The sequence below is a fragment of the Lichtheimia ornata genome (assembly GCF_029851405.1).
Source record: "Lichtheimia ornata isolate CBS 291.66 chromosome Unknown scaffold00017, whole genome shotgun sequence".
Taxonomy (NCBI): domain Eukaryota; kingdom Fungi; phylum Mucoromycota; class Mucoromycetes; order Mucorales; family Lichtheimiaceae; genus Lichtheimia; species Lichtheimia ornata.
The window spans coordinates 63,194-77,973 of NW_026695337.1; the positions used below are offsets into that span (position 1 = coordinate 63,194).

Below are 14,780 nucleotides of genomic sequence, written 5' to 3' on the forward strand. Positions count from 1 at the left end.
CTTTCTTGCAATGCAGTTTCAACCTCACCAAGCAACCATCTGTTTCAACCTGGTGACGTGTGAACCAATGACAATGGGTATCCTAGGAAACTCAAATAGGAGAAGGTAACACAAGAGCAATTAGCACTCTTTGCGCATTCTCAGTCGTTTTCTTCTTCCATGCTGCACCACTATCACGCATCTCCTTGAACCTTTTTTCATTCTCCTTTTCTCTCCCGTTTTCTTTGTCTCGAACATGTTATAGAAATAAAAAAGTAGCATGTCTTTCGTTTTGTTATCATGTATGCAATGTAATGAGAACACAGCCACAAAAAAAAACACACACATGACCTTCATGGATCACGTTGCACAAATCTCATCATCAACCACGATGCTCAATAACCAACATCGTCCCTTGTTGAAAGTCATGACTCGAGCAATGCGAGCATCTCTTTTAATGTATCGCTCAAATGAATGAATCCATACTCTTCCAAAAGCTCACGGCCTTTTTGTTCCAATTGTTCCTGACTAAAGATAGCTCACCATGTTAGTTAAAAACACCCTTCCAAGAGAGGATAACCCCTTACCTAGCTGATCCATAACTCCTTTGTATGTTTACATTATCGAGATTGATAGCTGGAAAGTTCATCACGTCTGAAGGTTGTATCCATAAGGTTACTGAAAACTTGGCTCGAGCGTTCATGCTGACAGGTTCAAAGCTGCCTTTGATTGATCCATCACCGATCTTTTCCAATTTGAACCAGAATCGTCGTCCCACGTTGTCGATTTGTTGATGCATCAATGCAGCCCATTTCGTAAATAAGCCTATCTTATCCATCATCTATATGCATCATAGTCCAAACAATGATCAGCATCATCCCATATACATGCTTTGAATTGATATATCGATACTCACTCGTTTTACATTCCACCGATCTGATTTCACAATCTCATTCAGGCCGTGCAATATCAAGTAGCTGAATACGCCAAACTTCTTTTGTCCCTCGCTGTCAATCGAAAAGTCGATCTCATTTGTTCCTTGTTGCCGTTTCATTTTCATGCTGACATCTTTGGTGAATGCAATCGTAATCATTTCATCCGAATAATCCAGCAGCTTCCAACCACACACTCTACAGTGTTGCTCAAGATCACCTGTAGGTCCACAATTAACATTCGTTCATAATGCAAAGGATGTAGATACGTACTCTTAGCCTCTTCAAGGTCGTGTCGAGTGGCATGCTTCTTCAATTCAGGCTTATCCATTGCGTTCGCGATATCCTACGCTAAAAGTCAGAAAATCGATTGAGACATCCATATCAGCCATCCTTACTGTGTTGAGTTGTGCCATTTTGGTCTCCAAGGCTTCTAATTCTTGCTTAATGCTTTCTTCTTCCTTTGTCACTTGTTCCTTGAAAGTAGTGGTTTCTTTCAGCAGCATCCTATCAAGGCACTGTTTAAGAAAATTTCCTTTCTATTCCAATGTATACCTACTCTTTGTCATGGATATCGTCGATCAAAAAAGGATCTGGCTCAGTATAAGTATGGTTCCCTTGCCTACGAGAGATGATATAAGCGTAAATGTCAACCCATCTTTCAACCGATTTGCATGATTCAAACCTTTTCCTTGCATCGGCCAGCTGTTCTTTGAGCCTTGTATTGTGTGATTGAACATAGGACGTCTTGGATTGTAAAAATGTCTCATATTGGGCCAACTGCCGTTCATCCTAAACCACCATGGATAGTGAGCTCTTTCCATCCCACGGGGTGATAAGGTTGCTCAACCTACCTCTGATACTTGTTGTAGCAACTCCTCCGTCTCCTCAAGTAGTTGACGATATATCGACTCTTTCCATTCCAATAACGTGCAATGTGCTTCCGATCTTGTAAGATCCCACATATCTTTCAACGATTTCTATTACACGATAAAAGGGGGAAATCAATGAATCCTGCATATAAACATCCACCTTTGTCTTACCTGCATTAAATATCTGGTATCCTTATCGCCATCGAAATACTCTGCAATAATGGCATTGTACTTTGTAGCTGTGTCTTTTCCCATTTTCTCGGTATTCCCACTTTGAACGAGTTCCTTGAGTCGAACACTATACTGTGGTCACGTGTTAGTCTTATATCCGCTTCCTATGTCATATGCAACGTGCCTCTTTGTATGCCTCTAACTCTTTCATGGATGTCGCTGCAGTAATTCCCTGCCTGGAGGGTGAGATAGGTCCTACATTTTGTGGATAAAAGGAAAATAAGCATCGTCGGATCTGTTTAGCTCTCTCGCTCTCTCCCTTTTCATGACTACCTTGGATACTCTGGGGCTCCGTTGTTCGCACCATATCTTCAAGTGGGTCTAACGGATCAAACAGGACACCCACATGGCGTAGAAATGCTCTCAGATCCATGCTTTGAACACCTATTGACTACAATACACAACACTAAGTTACCCCAAACATGGCTCCAATGAGTATAGTATGACGTACTTGTTTATCCTCCTCTTCATCGATAATGCTTCCATTGACGGAACTGTAAAGCTGGGAATATTCCTCGTCAAAGATGTTCACTATGCCACATCATTAGAGCATGTTCCAGAAATTGTAGATGGTATACTTACTATTCTGATCCTCATTGGATATTACGCGATCCATCATTTCATCCAAGTTGACACTTTGGTCGTCTGTACGGCGGGTATATATGGATGATCGAGAAGAAGCACTGTAACGACGAGGTGATAGTGATGATTTAGGTGTAGCTGCTCTCAAGCGAGGTGGTGTGGCAGCTGTAAATCGAGGTGGTGTGGTAGGCAAAGCACTCATACGGGTTCGATTGGTGATCGATGGTGAGTCCCTAGTAGGTGTTGGAGGAGGACGATGACGAAGAGGAGATGCTGCTGGTGTCGTTGTTGTTGTTGTTGTTGGTATAGGTCGCATAGGTGATGGATGACTCCTTGGTGCATTGTTGCCATGCAAGAAAAATGTACGACGTGGAGAATACAATGCTTGTGGTGAACGGATACCCCTTGCAGCAATAGGGCTTAAGAGATCTCTGTCGCCTTCTGGTACGCCTGAGAATACACGATTTGCAAACGGTGAAGCTTGTGTGATAGAATCATGCGTTGAACCTGGTGTAGTATGATCACGTCGACTAGGTTGCTCAGTGGTTATTGGCTGTGTGAGTTCCATATCTGAATCGTCGTCCAAGATCTCATGTAGCACGTCCACATTCTTCATGACTTCCTCATTGGCAGTTCGAAAACTAGATTCAGTATTGTCATTGTCGCCAAGTTGTTCCAAAGTGAGTCGTCGTCTTTGTGTGGGTCGCGATTCAGCGTAGCTTTGTTCCTGCATGCGTCTCGCTGGCGATCGAGCATGTTTCAAACCCGGCAATTCAAGCGTGATCGACATGTCGGATCCATTGTCTCCATTGTCGACTGGTGCCTCAGTGCCATGTGCGTGATCGTGATGGGGCCCGCGAGTGGGCGAGAAAAAATCCATGCGGCAAAAGAAAGAAGAGGTGTACAAAAAGTAGATTACCAAAATGGGATTTTACGCGTGCCTCCTCCTTCAGTGATCCCTCATCACTCATATCCTGATCCACAATAAAAGCTCTCTTCTCCAATTACATGACCATGATCCCTTTGCTTAATTAACAGTAAGCCTTATCTAACAATGCAATCGACAACAAAGCTATCTTTTGCCACACACACGCTTGGTGCATGAATACCTCATAGCTTGACAGCTACGATTTTGGATATGGGTGTCAAGATTGATTCTGACACTGATTCTCCACCAGACATGTTACCCAGTGCCCAAAACACTACTTCCAACATCGTTTACTCAGGAGCTTTATTGCCCATCAATACACCATAAATAGCCACATAGATGTATCACAACGAGCCATATCATATTATCAACACCCTTATCTATAAATCATTGATAGCCATATCATGCATGCTTTGAATTCAATATCAATTTATTACGCGTTGTTGGGTGTGAGTGTGTGCGTATGGGTTTTACAATGAATATGCAGCATTTACGGGAGAAGGCCCGTGAAGAAAGATCGTTTTTGACGTTTGTGGGGTGAATGGCTCTCCGAGTTATCCGATGATGAGTCGCTTTCTTCATTTGCAAAGAACAGGATTAGAATCCGCGAAGTTTCGATCAACAAAACCTGTGGATAAATGTAAGAAGAAATCCTGTACACAAGATACATTCCATGAATTGCTCTTTAGTACCTTCAGCTGCTACAAAGTTTGAATCATCCGAGGCAAATCAGCGATTGCGGTTGCTGGCTTGACTGGCAGTTTGATCGTTTTGACCTCGCGCATTGTGAATACTCCATAATGCGGCATACCGCCAATGTGTAGATATGCAAGCGGTGATCTAAGATGCATGATGTGAGTTACTGGATGGAAAAAATCAGACTACCTTCCGAAGATCCCGCCACCATACCATAGAATTCTACGCCATAAAGCTTTAATTCATTCAGGATCTTCCTTCCCAAAGCCGTTAAACCATCACCATAGGAGTTGGAGGTGATTCCCCTGCTATTCGCACCATCTCAGATCATGCGCCATGTCAATTTTAGCGCCCAACGTAGACCATGGCACCACAACCAACTTTTGCAGATGTTTCACGGAGAGATAGCTATATCGAAAGTAACAAGGTAGCGTGTATGAGTAGTGATTCCCAAGCAACATGACCAGACTTTACCTCGTTACAAGAATACAATATCGCAATACAACGACAATGAGAGTAGGGTTAAAATAAAGCACTATGAAAGACCACAAAAGATCAGCACTTGCTCACAAAGCTTGCAAGAAATGGGATACGTACAAAACCTTGGAAATTTGACCTTGTAAGCAATCAAAATAGTATGGTAGAGAAAAGAGAGATGTGGGAGTATGGTGGAGGCGACAACATCCTTTTATTATGCATCGTGGGCGTGGGCATTTCTTGGGATGATGCATGGGCTGATAAAGTGTTGCGGCACATATACAAAATTAAGTCTGAGGAACCTAGTGCAATGTTGTCTATGCATCATACATCGGTCAAAATAGGGCAAGCGATAAGAATTCTATCGAGGTAATCAATCACTTGTACGCTTAATGCACATTCCCATCATTATAAAGGTGACTTCCCATGTTGTCAACCTACTCTTAATGTTGGTATACGTGTTTGGTAAGCAGCGAGAATGATCGGATCACAAAGACATGGCAAATCCAAGGTTGTTGGGTAATACAGAGCCGATGGGGAACCCGTGGTGGTGATTTAACGGCTTCCAATTTACATAGCTCCTCCAATTTCTGTTTTCAAACACAAAGCATTGTATATTTAACTGATAGCTTTTTTGATAGATGAGGTGTTGCTACATTGCGAAGTCATTCATTATTCATCACTACTACAGCTAAAAGCACGGATTACTTCATCGAGTTGCTCTTCTACACTAGGGCTATGCTTGAGCCTTTCTTGTTCAGAGATCATTTGTAATAAACTTGGAAGAGTCTCATTGGGAGCGTAGTAAACATCGGTTGTGGATGAATCGTTTCTGTGAGAAATGGTGGAAATGTGTTGTGCAGCTTGTTGTTGTTGTTGTTGACGTTGTGGAGATCTTTTTGGAATGGGAGGAGGAGGTGTACTTGATACAAGGTTGGTATTATTAGCAGGGTGTTGTTGGCGTAAAAGTTCTAGCAAATGCGAATTGATATCGTCCCCATCATCATCTTGTTCCTCAACAGCGTATTTGCTTTCTCGATTGGATGGATCATAAAAGCTCTTTCGATTGCCTTCTTTCTTGACAATGCCCCATGACACGGAACCATCACTCATTTCTCGGAGTTCAATCCCATTCAATTGATTGTCTTGTGATGGAATGGATGTGTCGATTGATGATGATGGCGAGGAGGATGATAAAGATGACTTGTGATGAGTGGTTGTGGATGATATAGTGTGACCAAAAGCAGGTTGTTCAATCGTCTTCATAAAGTTTTCGGTATCCGGAGGGACGTAAATGATGGTGCGCCTGACAATTCTGGATCGCTCGTTACTTTTGATTGTTGTAGGTGATGATGGTGTATCCATGTTGATACGTTTTGTTCCCCTACGCGAAGAACGTCGGACTCGACCCACCAATTGAGAAAGCATCCGCATCCCTTTTCCACTCTCCTTGAAATCATCATCATCATCATCACCATCTTGTCCTGTATGATGATGAATGGCTGCTACAGCTGCAGGTGTCATCTTTTGTGATAGCTGAGACAAGGATGGGGATGTGCTGCTTCGATGTACAGTGGTACTAAGGCTGCGTACTAGTCCACGAATACCTCCTGATGCTGATTGAGAACGTGTGCGATTGGTCACCTGACGTAAACTTCCAAACAACCCCAACGATTTGGTAGCCTTGACTCTTTGTTGTTGCTGTGGTTGCTGTTCTTGATTTTCTTCTTGTTCCAGAATATCCACAACTCCCAAATCAACATCCAATAATTCCTTGAATCGAGATAGTCGACTAGCACAGCTGCAATTGCTCGTGTTCATGCTTGCAGTGCTCTCCTTTCTATCATGCTGCTGCCGGAGATCAGATTGTTGTGGTTGTTCCTCCTCCTCGTCATCTTCCTCCTCATTTAATTGCAGATCAACAACATAATGGCGCTGGTCCTCATTATGAATTGTTTGTTGTTGTTGTTCTTTGTGCTGATGAATGAATTGATGCGTAGCTGGTAATTCAATCTTATCCTCCTCTGCATAGTGCTGTTGTCGTGGCATCTTTGAAAGTGATGTCCTCAGCTTTTCATATTCGAGTTCGTCTTGCTCGGTCAATAAGAAACCGGTTTCTTGATCATTGTTGGTTTGAAGTACAGAGAGCCTATTGTCGTATAGTTCCTTGGCAAAAGCAGCCAAATCAAATGGTTTCTCCTGGTGGTGGGATGATAATGATGGTACCTATAAACCATGTCATGATTGGTCCTGTGTCAATAAGCGGTGTGTATGCGTGGGGATGCTGATCGCACCCACACAACTTTATATTATTACCTTGTCTCGGTCCTGGTTGCCCCTGGTGAATGAACACTCCGCTGCCATGGCAACTTCATCTTCTTCATAGTCGTCTCGTTGTTGATAATACAAAATGAATGAATCGTCTTCATCTTCATAATCTTTCAGGCACTCGGGTGATGATGGCGGAGAGAGAACAGGCGTTGTATTGCCGCCGCCAACAAGTGCACCATTGCGATCGCTCATGTCAAGCATCCCCTCTCGATCGTACAAATGCCTCTCGGATAAGGTTGAATGTTGAAGTTGAGTGTCCACAAAAAGCATGTCTTGTTTCGAGATGAATCAAATCAAGTTGCAGTAAAAGAAAAAAGAGAGAAAGAAAGGAGTTAAGTGAATGCATCTTTGAAACATGCTTAATTGACCTCGTTACACACACAACGCACCACACTAAATCTTTTTGACGGGCAGCATGGACGAGCGGCGACCCACTTTACACTAAATCCCCCCAACCTACCCACCCATTCAACCACTCCCACCATGTTTCACTCCACCTTGTTGGTTATTATAAAGATAATCTCTTGCTATAATTCATATATGAAGAAAGAAATGGTATCCTCATTGAATGAATTTGGTATCATTGTTCTTTTTCACTTTCATTGTCGTCGTACGAGAACGCTTGGGACAATTGTGACACACAACGTACGTGAGCTCATCCCCCGATCCGATCATCCTTGTCAATACAAGCACGTACTTTTGCCTGAGCAAAAAGTACCATATCTCCTTGAAGATGTTGGTATGCTATTAATATCGCACCTAATCATCTTACAGTTACATGGATACCTGCAGCAACATCACCAAAACCCATCCATTCTAGGAGGGAGTGAGTGATGATGAGGAGTGCGAAAATCATAAAAGAGAGAGAGGAACACGCACGCACATACACACTCAAAATACCGGTTACCAATGTAATAAGGAGAAAGAGTAACATCCCATCTCTCCTGATATAACGTTTATGTGCCATTGCTATACGATCCTCGTGGATAATCAAATAGACATCAGCCATGTATCATAATTCATCGATCCGGATTCAGGCCAATGTTTAGAATGATGGCTGCACAACAACAACCTTGGTCATCCACCTCATTCGCCCTACCATCTTTATACCTGCTGGTGGGCCATACGCTGATTGTTTCTTTGTTCAATGCAGTTGTTGTGCCTTTGTATCACCATCGTTGTCCACAATGAGGGATGATGTAGTGGCTATTGCCATTTCGGGCAAAAATTGATTAAAGGGGGGTTCGTTTCCGTGAAATCCGCACTTGATCCATGTCGCTCGCTTTTCATCTCTTCGCAGCAGCTGTTGCTGCAGCGTTGTAGGTTGTATCCCGGTAACCCAATGGATACCAATATCAAGATTAGGTTCAAATTAAACACATGATGACTCAAAATTCCTGGCGGATGATTGCTATGTTACTACGATTACTTTTACGTAGCATACACCAAAGGCTAAACGCCTTGAGACAGCTCTTGCGTTACACGGGATTATGATGACGCTGGAAAAAAGAATATAGCAACCGGCGTTTACGAATGCACATCATGCATGACCTTGCTTGCTGGTTGAGCTGGTGGGTTAAACAGCCGATAAGCGATTTTCAGTTTGTGCGTATGATGTTTGTGACGCATAAACATCTGCTTTGAGGAGTGATGAAAGAAAAAGCGAGAGAGAGACACTACACCTCCCATGCATACAATTGCTGCTGCTGCAGAAGTGAATTCTGCTAATAAAAGTACCTGGGCTTTGTGCCTTCGTTATATATAAATCGCTCTTATCACCGATCCCATGCATTGACGATCACAAAAAGCCACATGATAAAGAGAGAAAGTAATTGCACCAGGATCATTCAAATTGAGTAGGATGTTTATCACAGACGCAGCATCACTGTTTCCAACACATTTGCGCCATGTTGTTAGTTTATATCCCGCAGATGGCAATTTTACGTAAAAACGGCAATATCGAATCCCCTTGATGATGCTAGACAACAGCCAGCCTTCGATCTAATTTAAACATAAAAGCAATTAAGCATCTTCAGCGATGCATTGCTAGTGTAAAAGTGGGTATGGGTAGTCCGATTGGATACGTATCCTATATGCTTGCAAGGAAGTAGTATGAGAGTGATGATTTTGGCGTGTGGATAGGATGCGTAAATGTAATGCAGGAGGATAAATACGGCGGCAGCATTAGACTACGAGGATGGTTTCATCATAAAAAGATCGAGTATGCTTTTCCTTTTATCATTAGCCTAAGCGGACTCGAATTGAAATGCTTAAACGTATAATAGAGGGATTGGTTGGATGATTGGATGGTATGTGTACGTGTAAGCATGTATGCGTGGGATCACTGGTGTGTAAATGGAGTGCGCCTGATGTCACGTTTTTGCTGATCATTGTTGATTTCTGCGGCGAACGCATCTAGGGCGCGCATCGTTGTACACAAATATGCATTTTTTTGCATGTCTCGTTATAGACCTACACGTTATGAAAGTAAACGATTATCAAAAGTGCCGGGTAAATGAGTACATGCAATAAAGCAAAGGATCTAAATAGCCGGATACCCTGGTATAATATGGCGAGGCATCATCATCATGATCCATGCAATTCTCCTTTTCGAGGTAACTTCACGTTGATGTTTAAATATAGTGGTAATCCTCCCTTCTCCCCGTGCTTGCAAGAAGCGTGAGTCAAGTGTGCGTATATACGTGCCGATGAGCAAAAGAAGGTTTTGTGGCCTCTACATATATAAGCCCATCCCCCAATGACACCCCTTTTTTCAAATTTGCTCCTCTGCTATCCCATCTTTCCCCTTAGCTACTATAGTCCTTTTTCTCCTCAGCCAAACCCCCTTTTTTTGCTTGCTCTCTCTCTCTTTTTTTCTTGCTTTCTCTTGATTTCTCTTACTCACTCGCCTTTGTGCTATTCCCTCTCTGCCAATCTCTATACCTTTCTATACAAGCATATACTATTATTCTTGTTGTGTGTGTGTAGCTTGAGAGTGTGTGCCCACATCTATATACCCATTTTCCCTTATTGGCGTCTCACAACCATTCTCATATCACGAATAACGACGAATGAAATACGGCCTTGAATTACAACAAAACATTTTCGCACCATGGCGGTTGTCATACATTGCGTATGATGTGCTAAAGCAAGAACTCAAGACCCGGCAATTGGATCATGGTTGGACTGAACGGGACGAATCCGATTTTGTGCACCTATTAGATAATGAGCTTGCCAAAGTGTATGACTTTGTCAACGCCAAGCTATCCGAAATTGATGCACGTATCCTGTATTGCGAGCGGACAATCCAAACATTGCAAAAGAACGACAAGATGGCATCCGATGGAAATTGGCGACTTATGGATGAAGCGCTGACTGAAATCCTTTTTGATGTCAATGACCTATCACGGTTTACACGAGTCAACTTTACAGCCATTCAAAAGATCCTCAAGAAACATGACAAGTGGACCCATTTGAATCTCAAGCAAGAATACGTAGCCAAGTTGCGTGATAAGCCATTAGACAAACAACGATTTGATGTGGCGATCATTTACATTTCGGCTCTTCACGATATTTGCCGCAACCAAGGTCGACAGCATACAGGCAACTCAGCATCAGGGGGTGATCAAAATGCTTTTGAACGTGCCACTGCCAAGTATTGGATCCATCCAGACAATATCACTGAGGTCAAGGCGATCATCATGTTACACTTGCCGGTGCTTATCTTTAACAAGGATAAAAAGTATGAGCCCACCGATTCGGCCATTTCGAGCGTGTATTATGATAACCCCAATTTCGACTTGTACACGGGACGTCTTCAACGCGATGAGGGTGCTGAAGCTATCCGTTTTCGTTGGTAAGTTTATTGCTACTTTTTTGGGGGAAAGGATTTAAATAGACCTGCGCCTCATGCATGTACACGCAAAACAACAGGTATGGCCCTGTCGAATCCAAAAGTATCTTTATTGAACGCAAGACCCATCATGCTGCTTGGCTCGATGGTGCATCGGTCAAGGATCGTTTTCGATTGGATGAATCGCAAGTCAATCCTTTTGTTCGTGAACAATTGTCAGCTGACAGGATTGCGGATGACTTGAGAAAGAAAAATGTGGATGCTAGCACTGTTGACAATGTCCATTTTATTGCAAGCGGTGTGCAACAATCCTTCCGAGAAAAGAAGCTTGAACCAATGCTTCGTGTGTTTTACAATCGCACAGCGTTTCAGTTGCCTGGTGACCAGCGATTACGTATTTCCTTGGATACCGATTTGACATTCATTCGTGAGGATCATTTGGATGGCCAACCTCGTCGACAACCTCCAAATAATTGGCGTCGTAATGATCTTGGTGTTGATCATCCTTTCAGCTATGTGCGTCCTGATGACATTTTACGGTTCCCATACGCTGTCTTGGAAACCAAGCTTCAAACACATTTAGGTCAAGAGCCGCCTGTTTGGTTGACCAAATTGATTGAAAGTCATCTTGTACATGAGGTGCCACGCTTCTCAAAATACTTGCATGGTGCATGTCACTTTTATCGTGAACGCTTACCACTGTTGCCATGGTGGCTGGCAGAGCTCAATGTCGATATCAGAAAACCACGTAATGAAAACATTGGCCTTACACGTTCACGTAGCTTCAAGCCTCTTATTGATGGTCGTTACCGCCGTGCCATGATTGAAGAAAAGGAACGTGCCAACCAACAAGCTGTTGTTAACCAAGGCACTGCCACTGTGATTGAGCCACGTATGAGATCCAACTCGCTGCAAGATTCATCTGGGGCTTGGTTACCTGTTCCCTCAACAAATTCATCCCAACAACCACAACAACAACGTGGTAGCGATTATACCATGCATCTTGATGCCCCAGGTACAGCCACTGCAGCCACCAATTCATCCACTGTATTAGCTGCACCTTCATCCATGCCACCACCTGTGCCTGAGAAAGCTGGAGGAGCCGCCAATAATGATTCGGCAGCCAATAGCAGACGTGGTAGTCGTTTCACTGATGGCAAGTGGATCGAACGTCTTTGGGGTGATAATCGTAACGAAGGGCCTGGTAAGGCTGTTGATGATGATGCCTATCGCCGTCAAAAGGTCAAAGTGCGAGTGGAGCCCAAGGTGTTTTTTGCCAACGAACGTACATTTATCTCTTGGTTGCAATTTTGTGCATTGCTACTCACGGTGGCTCTTTCTTTACTCAACTTTGGTGATGCCACCTCACGTGTTGTTGGTGGTTTGTTCATTGGACTTGCAGCTGCTGTTGCCATTTATGCACTTTATCGCTTTGAAAAACGTGCCTGGATGATCAATCGCCGCGTCGATGGTCGCTATGACGATTTGTGGGGTCCTGCAGTCCTTTGCACACTGCTTGTTGCAGCTCTTATTGTAAGGAACTTTGTATTTCTACTCTTTTGAAGCATACTAACATGCATGTTTGTTATAGGTCAACTTTTACCTGCGATTCAGGTAATGCAAGTACTGTACGAAAACAATCCATTATGACGGCCGTTATCTGTGATATACATCTTTTTTCTCTCTTTCTTTCTCTTTATCTCAAATACGCCCACACACCCACACACATTTGTTCTTTACGGCCGTCGATAACACTAGCAGATACTTTTTTCCTTTTCTTTCTTGTTCCTTGTCAATGTTTGCGTAATCTTTATGGTTCGATTTCTCTTTTTCAATAGCTAGAGCACACACACTTATAGCCTTAATCATTTCTCCTCCCTTCTCATCATCCTATTTCATCATGGTCTGCCGGGTGTTTATTTTACACTGACCCATTTTCTATCATCAAGTCCCAACAAGCAACACTTGTATAGTACAATCCAATAGGGCACATTATGCATTGATTTGGTTGGGTGTGGGGGGGGGAGTGTGGGTGGTTGTGGTATGAAAGATCCCCGACATGAGAAACAAGCCTATGCTTGTTTTCTTTTTTCGTCGTAAACTTTATTTCTCTCTCACACACGTTATCCATGGACAACAGATATTCCCGTGCATACGATGAACGCTATAGAGGACATTACGATCGTCCTAGATCAGACACCTATCGTCCAGGGGAAAACTATCGCTCTGATCGAGAATACAGAGATGAAGCAAGTGGCAGCAACAGTGGTCGCAATTACTCTCCCAGTGGTCGCTATGGCCCATCACGTTCCCCAGCACCATCAGCAATGAGTGGAGGAGCAGCATCTGGAAGGAATGGTGACCGATATCAAGAAGATCATTGGTATGGCAGCTATCCAGAACCACGATCGCATTATTCTTCACGAGGACACTCTCATTCAAGGTCTCCTTCACCTCGTCGTCGTTCTTACAGCAGCTATTATCCAAGACGATCGAATCCTCTTTACTCATCACACTCTCGTCGCTCTTCTATTTCACCTGGTCGACGTGATTCCTATGATCATCATAGAGCATCCTATCATGGTGGACCTCCTCCAAGTGGCGGTTATCCCTATTATCGACCTCCTTCTGGTGGTAATAGATCACCTGGTGGACCACCTCCATTTCCTTCATCATCGTATTCTCCTCGACGCTATTATCCACCATCCTCATCATCATCATCCTATCCACGTCGATCACCATCATCTTCTTCAAGAAGCAATTCAGTAGCAGCTCCGCCTCCACCACCTCCAGCATCTGCTTCTAGTGGTCCTTATCCTGGTGCACCACCAACTTCATCTTCATCCACAGCTTCATCACCTTCATCATCATCTCGATATTATGGACGTGAACCAGTACCTCCTTCGTCATCACCACCACCTTCACGACCCTCGACATCTTCACCAACAAGGTCACCAACAACAGCATCAGTTGCTGCTGCAGCAGCTGCTGTAGGTGTATCATCATCATCATCATCGTCATCTCTACATCATCATCACCCCCACCACCACCATCATCATCATCATCATCATCATCGTGGATCAACAAGTGGAGCACTATCAAGTACTGCGTCACCCAGTGATTCCAAAGCATCTTCTTCGTCCTATTCACGATATCCATATCACTCTCATTATGCAGGAGGAGGACCTTCACCACCACCACCTCGACATTTACATGGTGGACCAAGTGGTAGTCATCGCAGCTACCATCACCCTACACCACCACCTTATATTACACAACCACCTAGACCGAGACAATCATGGGCACCTGATCAAGAGAAGGAGGTATGTGGATAATGGGAGGATGATTTATCACTTTACCACTGACATCACGTGATAGATGGAGCGGTATCATGCTGAGGATCGGAAAGCTTTTGCAGAGGAGATCAAGATTTTGGCTATGAACAGGAAAAGCAGGTTTCAACTGGAATTGGCTAATTGGGAAACCAGCAAGTTGGATCATCAATTGGAGTTGGTTCAAAAGCAATGGGATGAATGTGGATTAGAAGATCTTGTGACAGCCGAACTCACGGTGAAGACAACCAAAGCATAGATCATTCTTTATATATATATATTATTACCACTATTAAAAGCGTGTTTACTATGGATGGGATCGGAGAAGGAGTGTGATCATTATCATTGAATGAAAAGGGTGGTGGTGGTGGTGGTGGTGGTGGAGAGACGCTACGCGAATTTTGTCCTGGATAAGCGCGCCCTTCTCTTTTTACTTTCCTGTACAAACCTGCACTACTTTTACGCAAGACTTCATTTGCCATTGTATATACACAAGGTTCGTTACGAGATTGGTTCAACATGAAGAATGCCATGTACTCAAGGAGTGTCCCTTCTAGTTCAACCACG

At 43.5% G+C, this 14,780-nt stretch overlaps 4 protein-coding genes across 4 annotated transcripts; 2 read left to right on the plus strand and 2 right to left on the minus strand.

The window, feature by feature from the left end:
• Positions 1 to 404: 404 nt before the first annotated feature.
• Positions 405 to 3,476, minus strand: O0I10_004549 (uncharacterized protein; the record flags this gene model as incomplete). The annotated part of the gene is made up of 13 exons (XM_058484608.1): positions 405 to 507; positions 567 to 820; positions 896 to 1,131; positions 1,185 to 1,257; positions 1,310 to 1,418; positions 1,471 to 1,533; positions 1,597 to 1,703; positions 1,766 to 1,891; positions 1,955 to 2,086; positions 2,139 to 2,209; positions 2,288 to 2,405; positions 2,466 to 2,545; positions 2,597 to 3,476. 13 exons carry the CDS (start codon positions 3,474 to 3,476, stop codon positions 405 to 407), a joined length of 2,352 nt encoding a protein of 783 aa, XP_058344485.1.
• A 1,893-nt stretch (positions 3,477 to 5,369) lies between these two features.
• O0I10_004550 (uncharacterized protein) lies at positions 5,370 to 7,298 on the minus strand (the record flags this gene model as incomplete). The annotated part of the gene is made up of 2 exons (XM_058484609.1): positions 5,370 to 6,923; positions 7,014 to 7,298. 2 exons carry the CDS (start codon positions 7,296 to 7,298, stop codon positions 5,370 to 5,372), a joined length of 1,839 nt encoding a protein of 612 aa, XP_058344486.1.
• Positions 7,299 to 10,099: 2,801 nt separating this feature from the next.
• Positions 10,100 to 12,499, plus strand: O0I10_004551 (uncharacterized protein; the record flags this gene model as incomplete). The annotated part of the gene is made up of 3 exons (XM_058484610.1): positions 10,100 to 10,884; positions 10,962 to 12,414; positions 12,473 to 12,499. The coding sequence occupies 3 exons, from the start codon at positions 10,100 to 10,102 to the stop codon at positions 12,497 to 12,499; spliced, it is 2,265 nt and encodes a 754-aa protein (XP_058344487.1).
• Positions 12,500 to 13,010: 511 nt separating this feature from the next.
• Positions 13,011 to 14,472, plus strand: O0I10_004552 (uncharacterized protein; the record flags this gene model as incomplete). Its single annotated transcript, XM_058484611.1, has 2 exons — positions 13,011 to 14,204; positions 14,260 to 14,472. The coding sequence occupies 2 exons, from the start codon at positions 13,011 to 13,013 to the stop codon at positions 14,470 to 14,472; spliced, it is 1,407 nt and encodes a 468-aa protein (XP_058344488.1).
• Between the last annotated feature and the right edge of the window lie 308 nt (positions 14,473 to 14,780).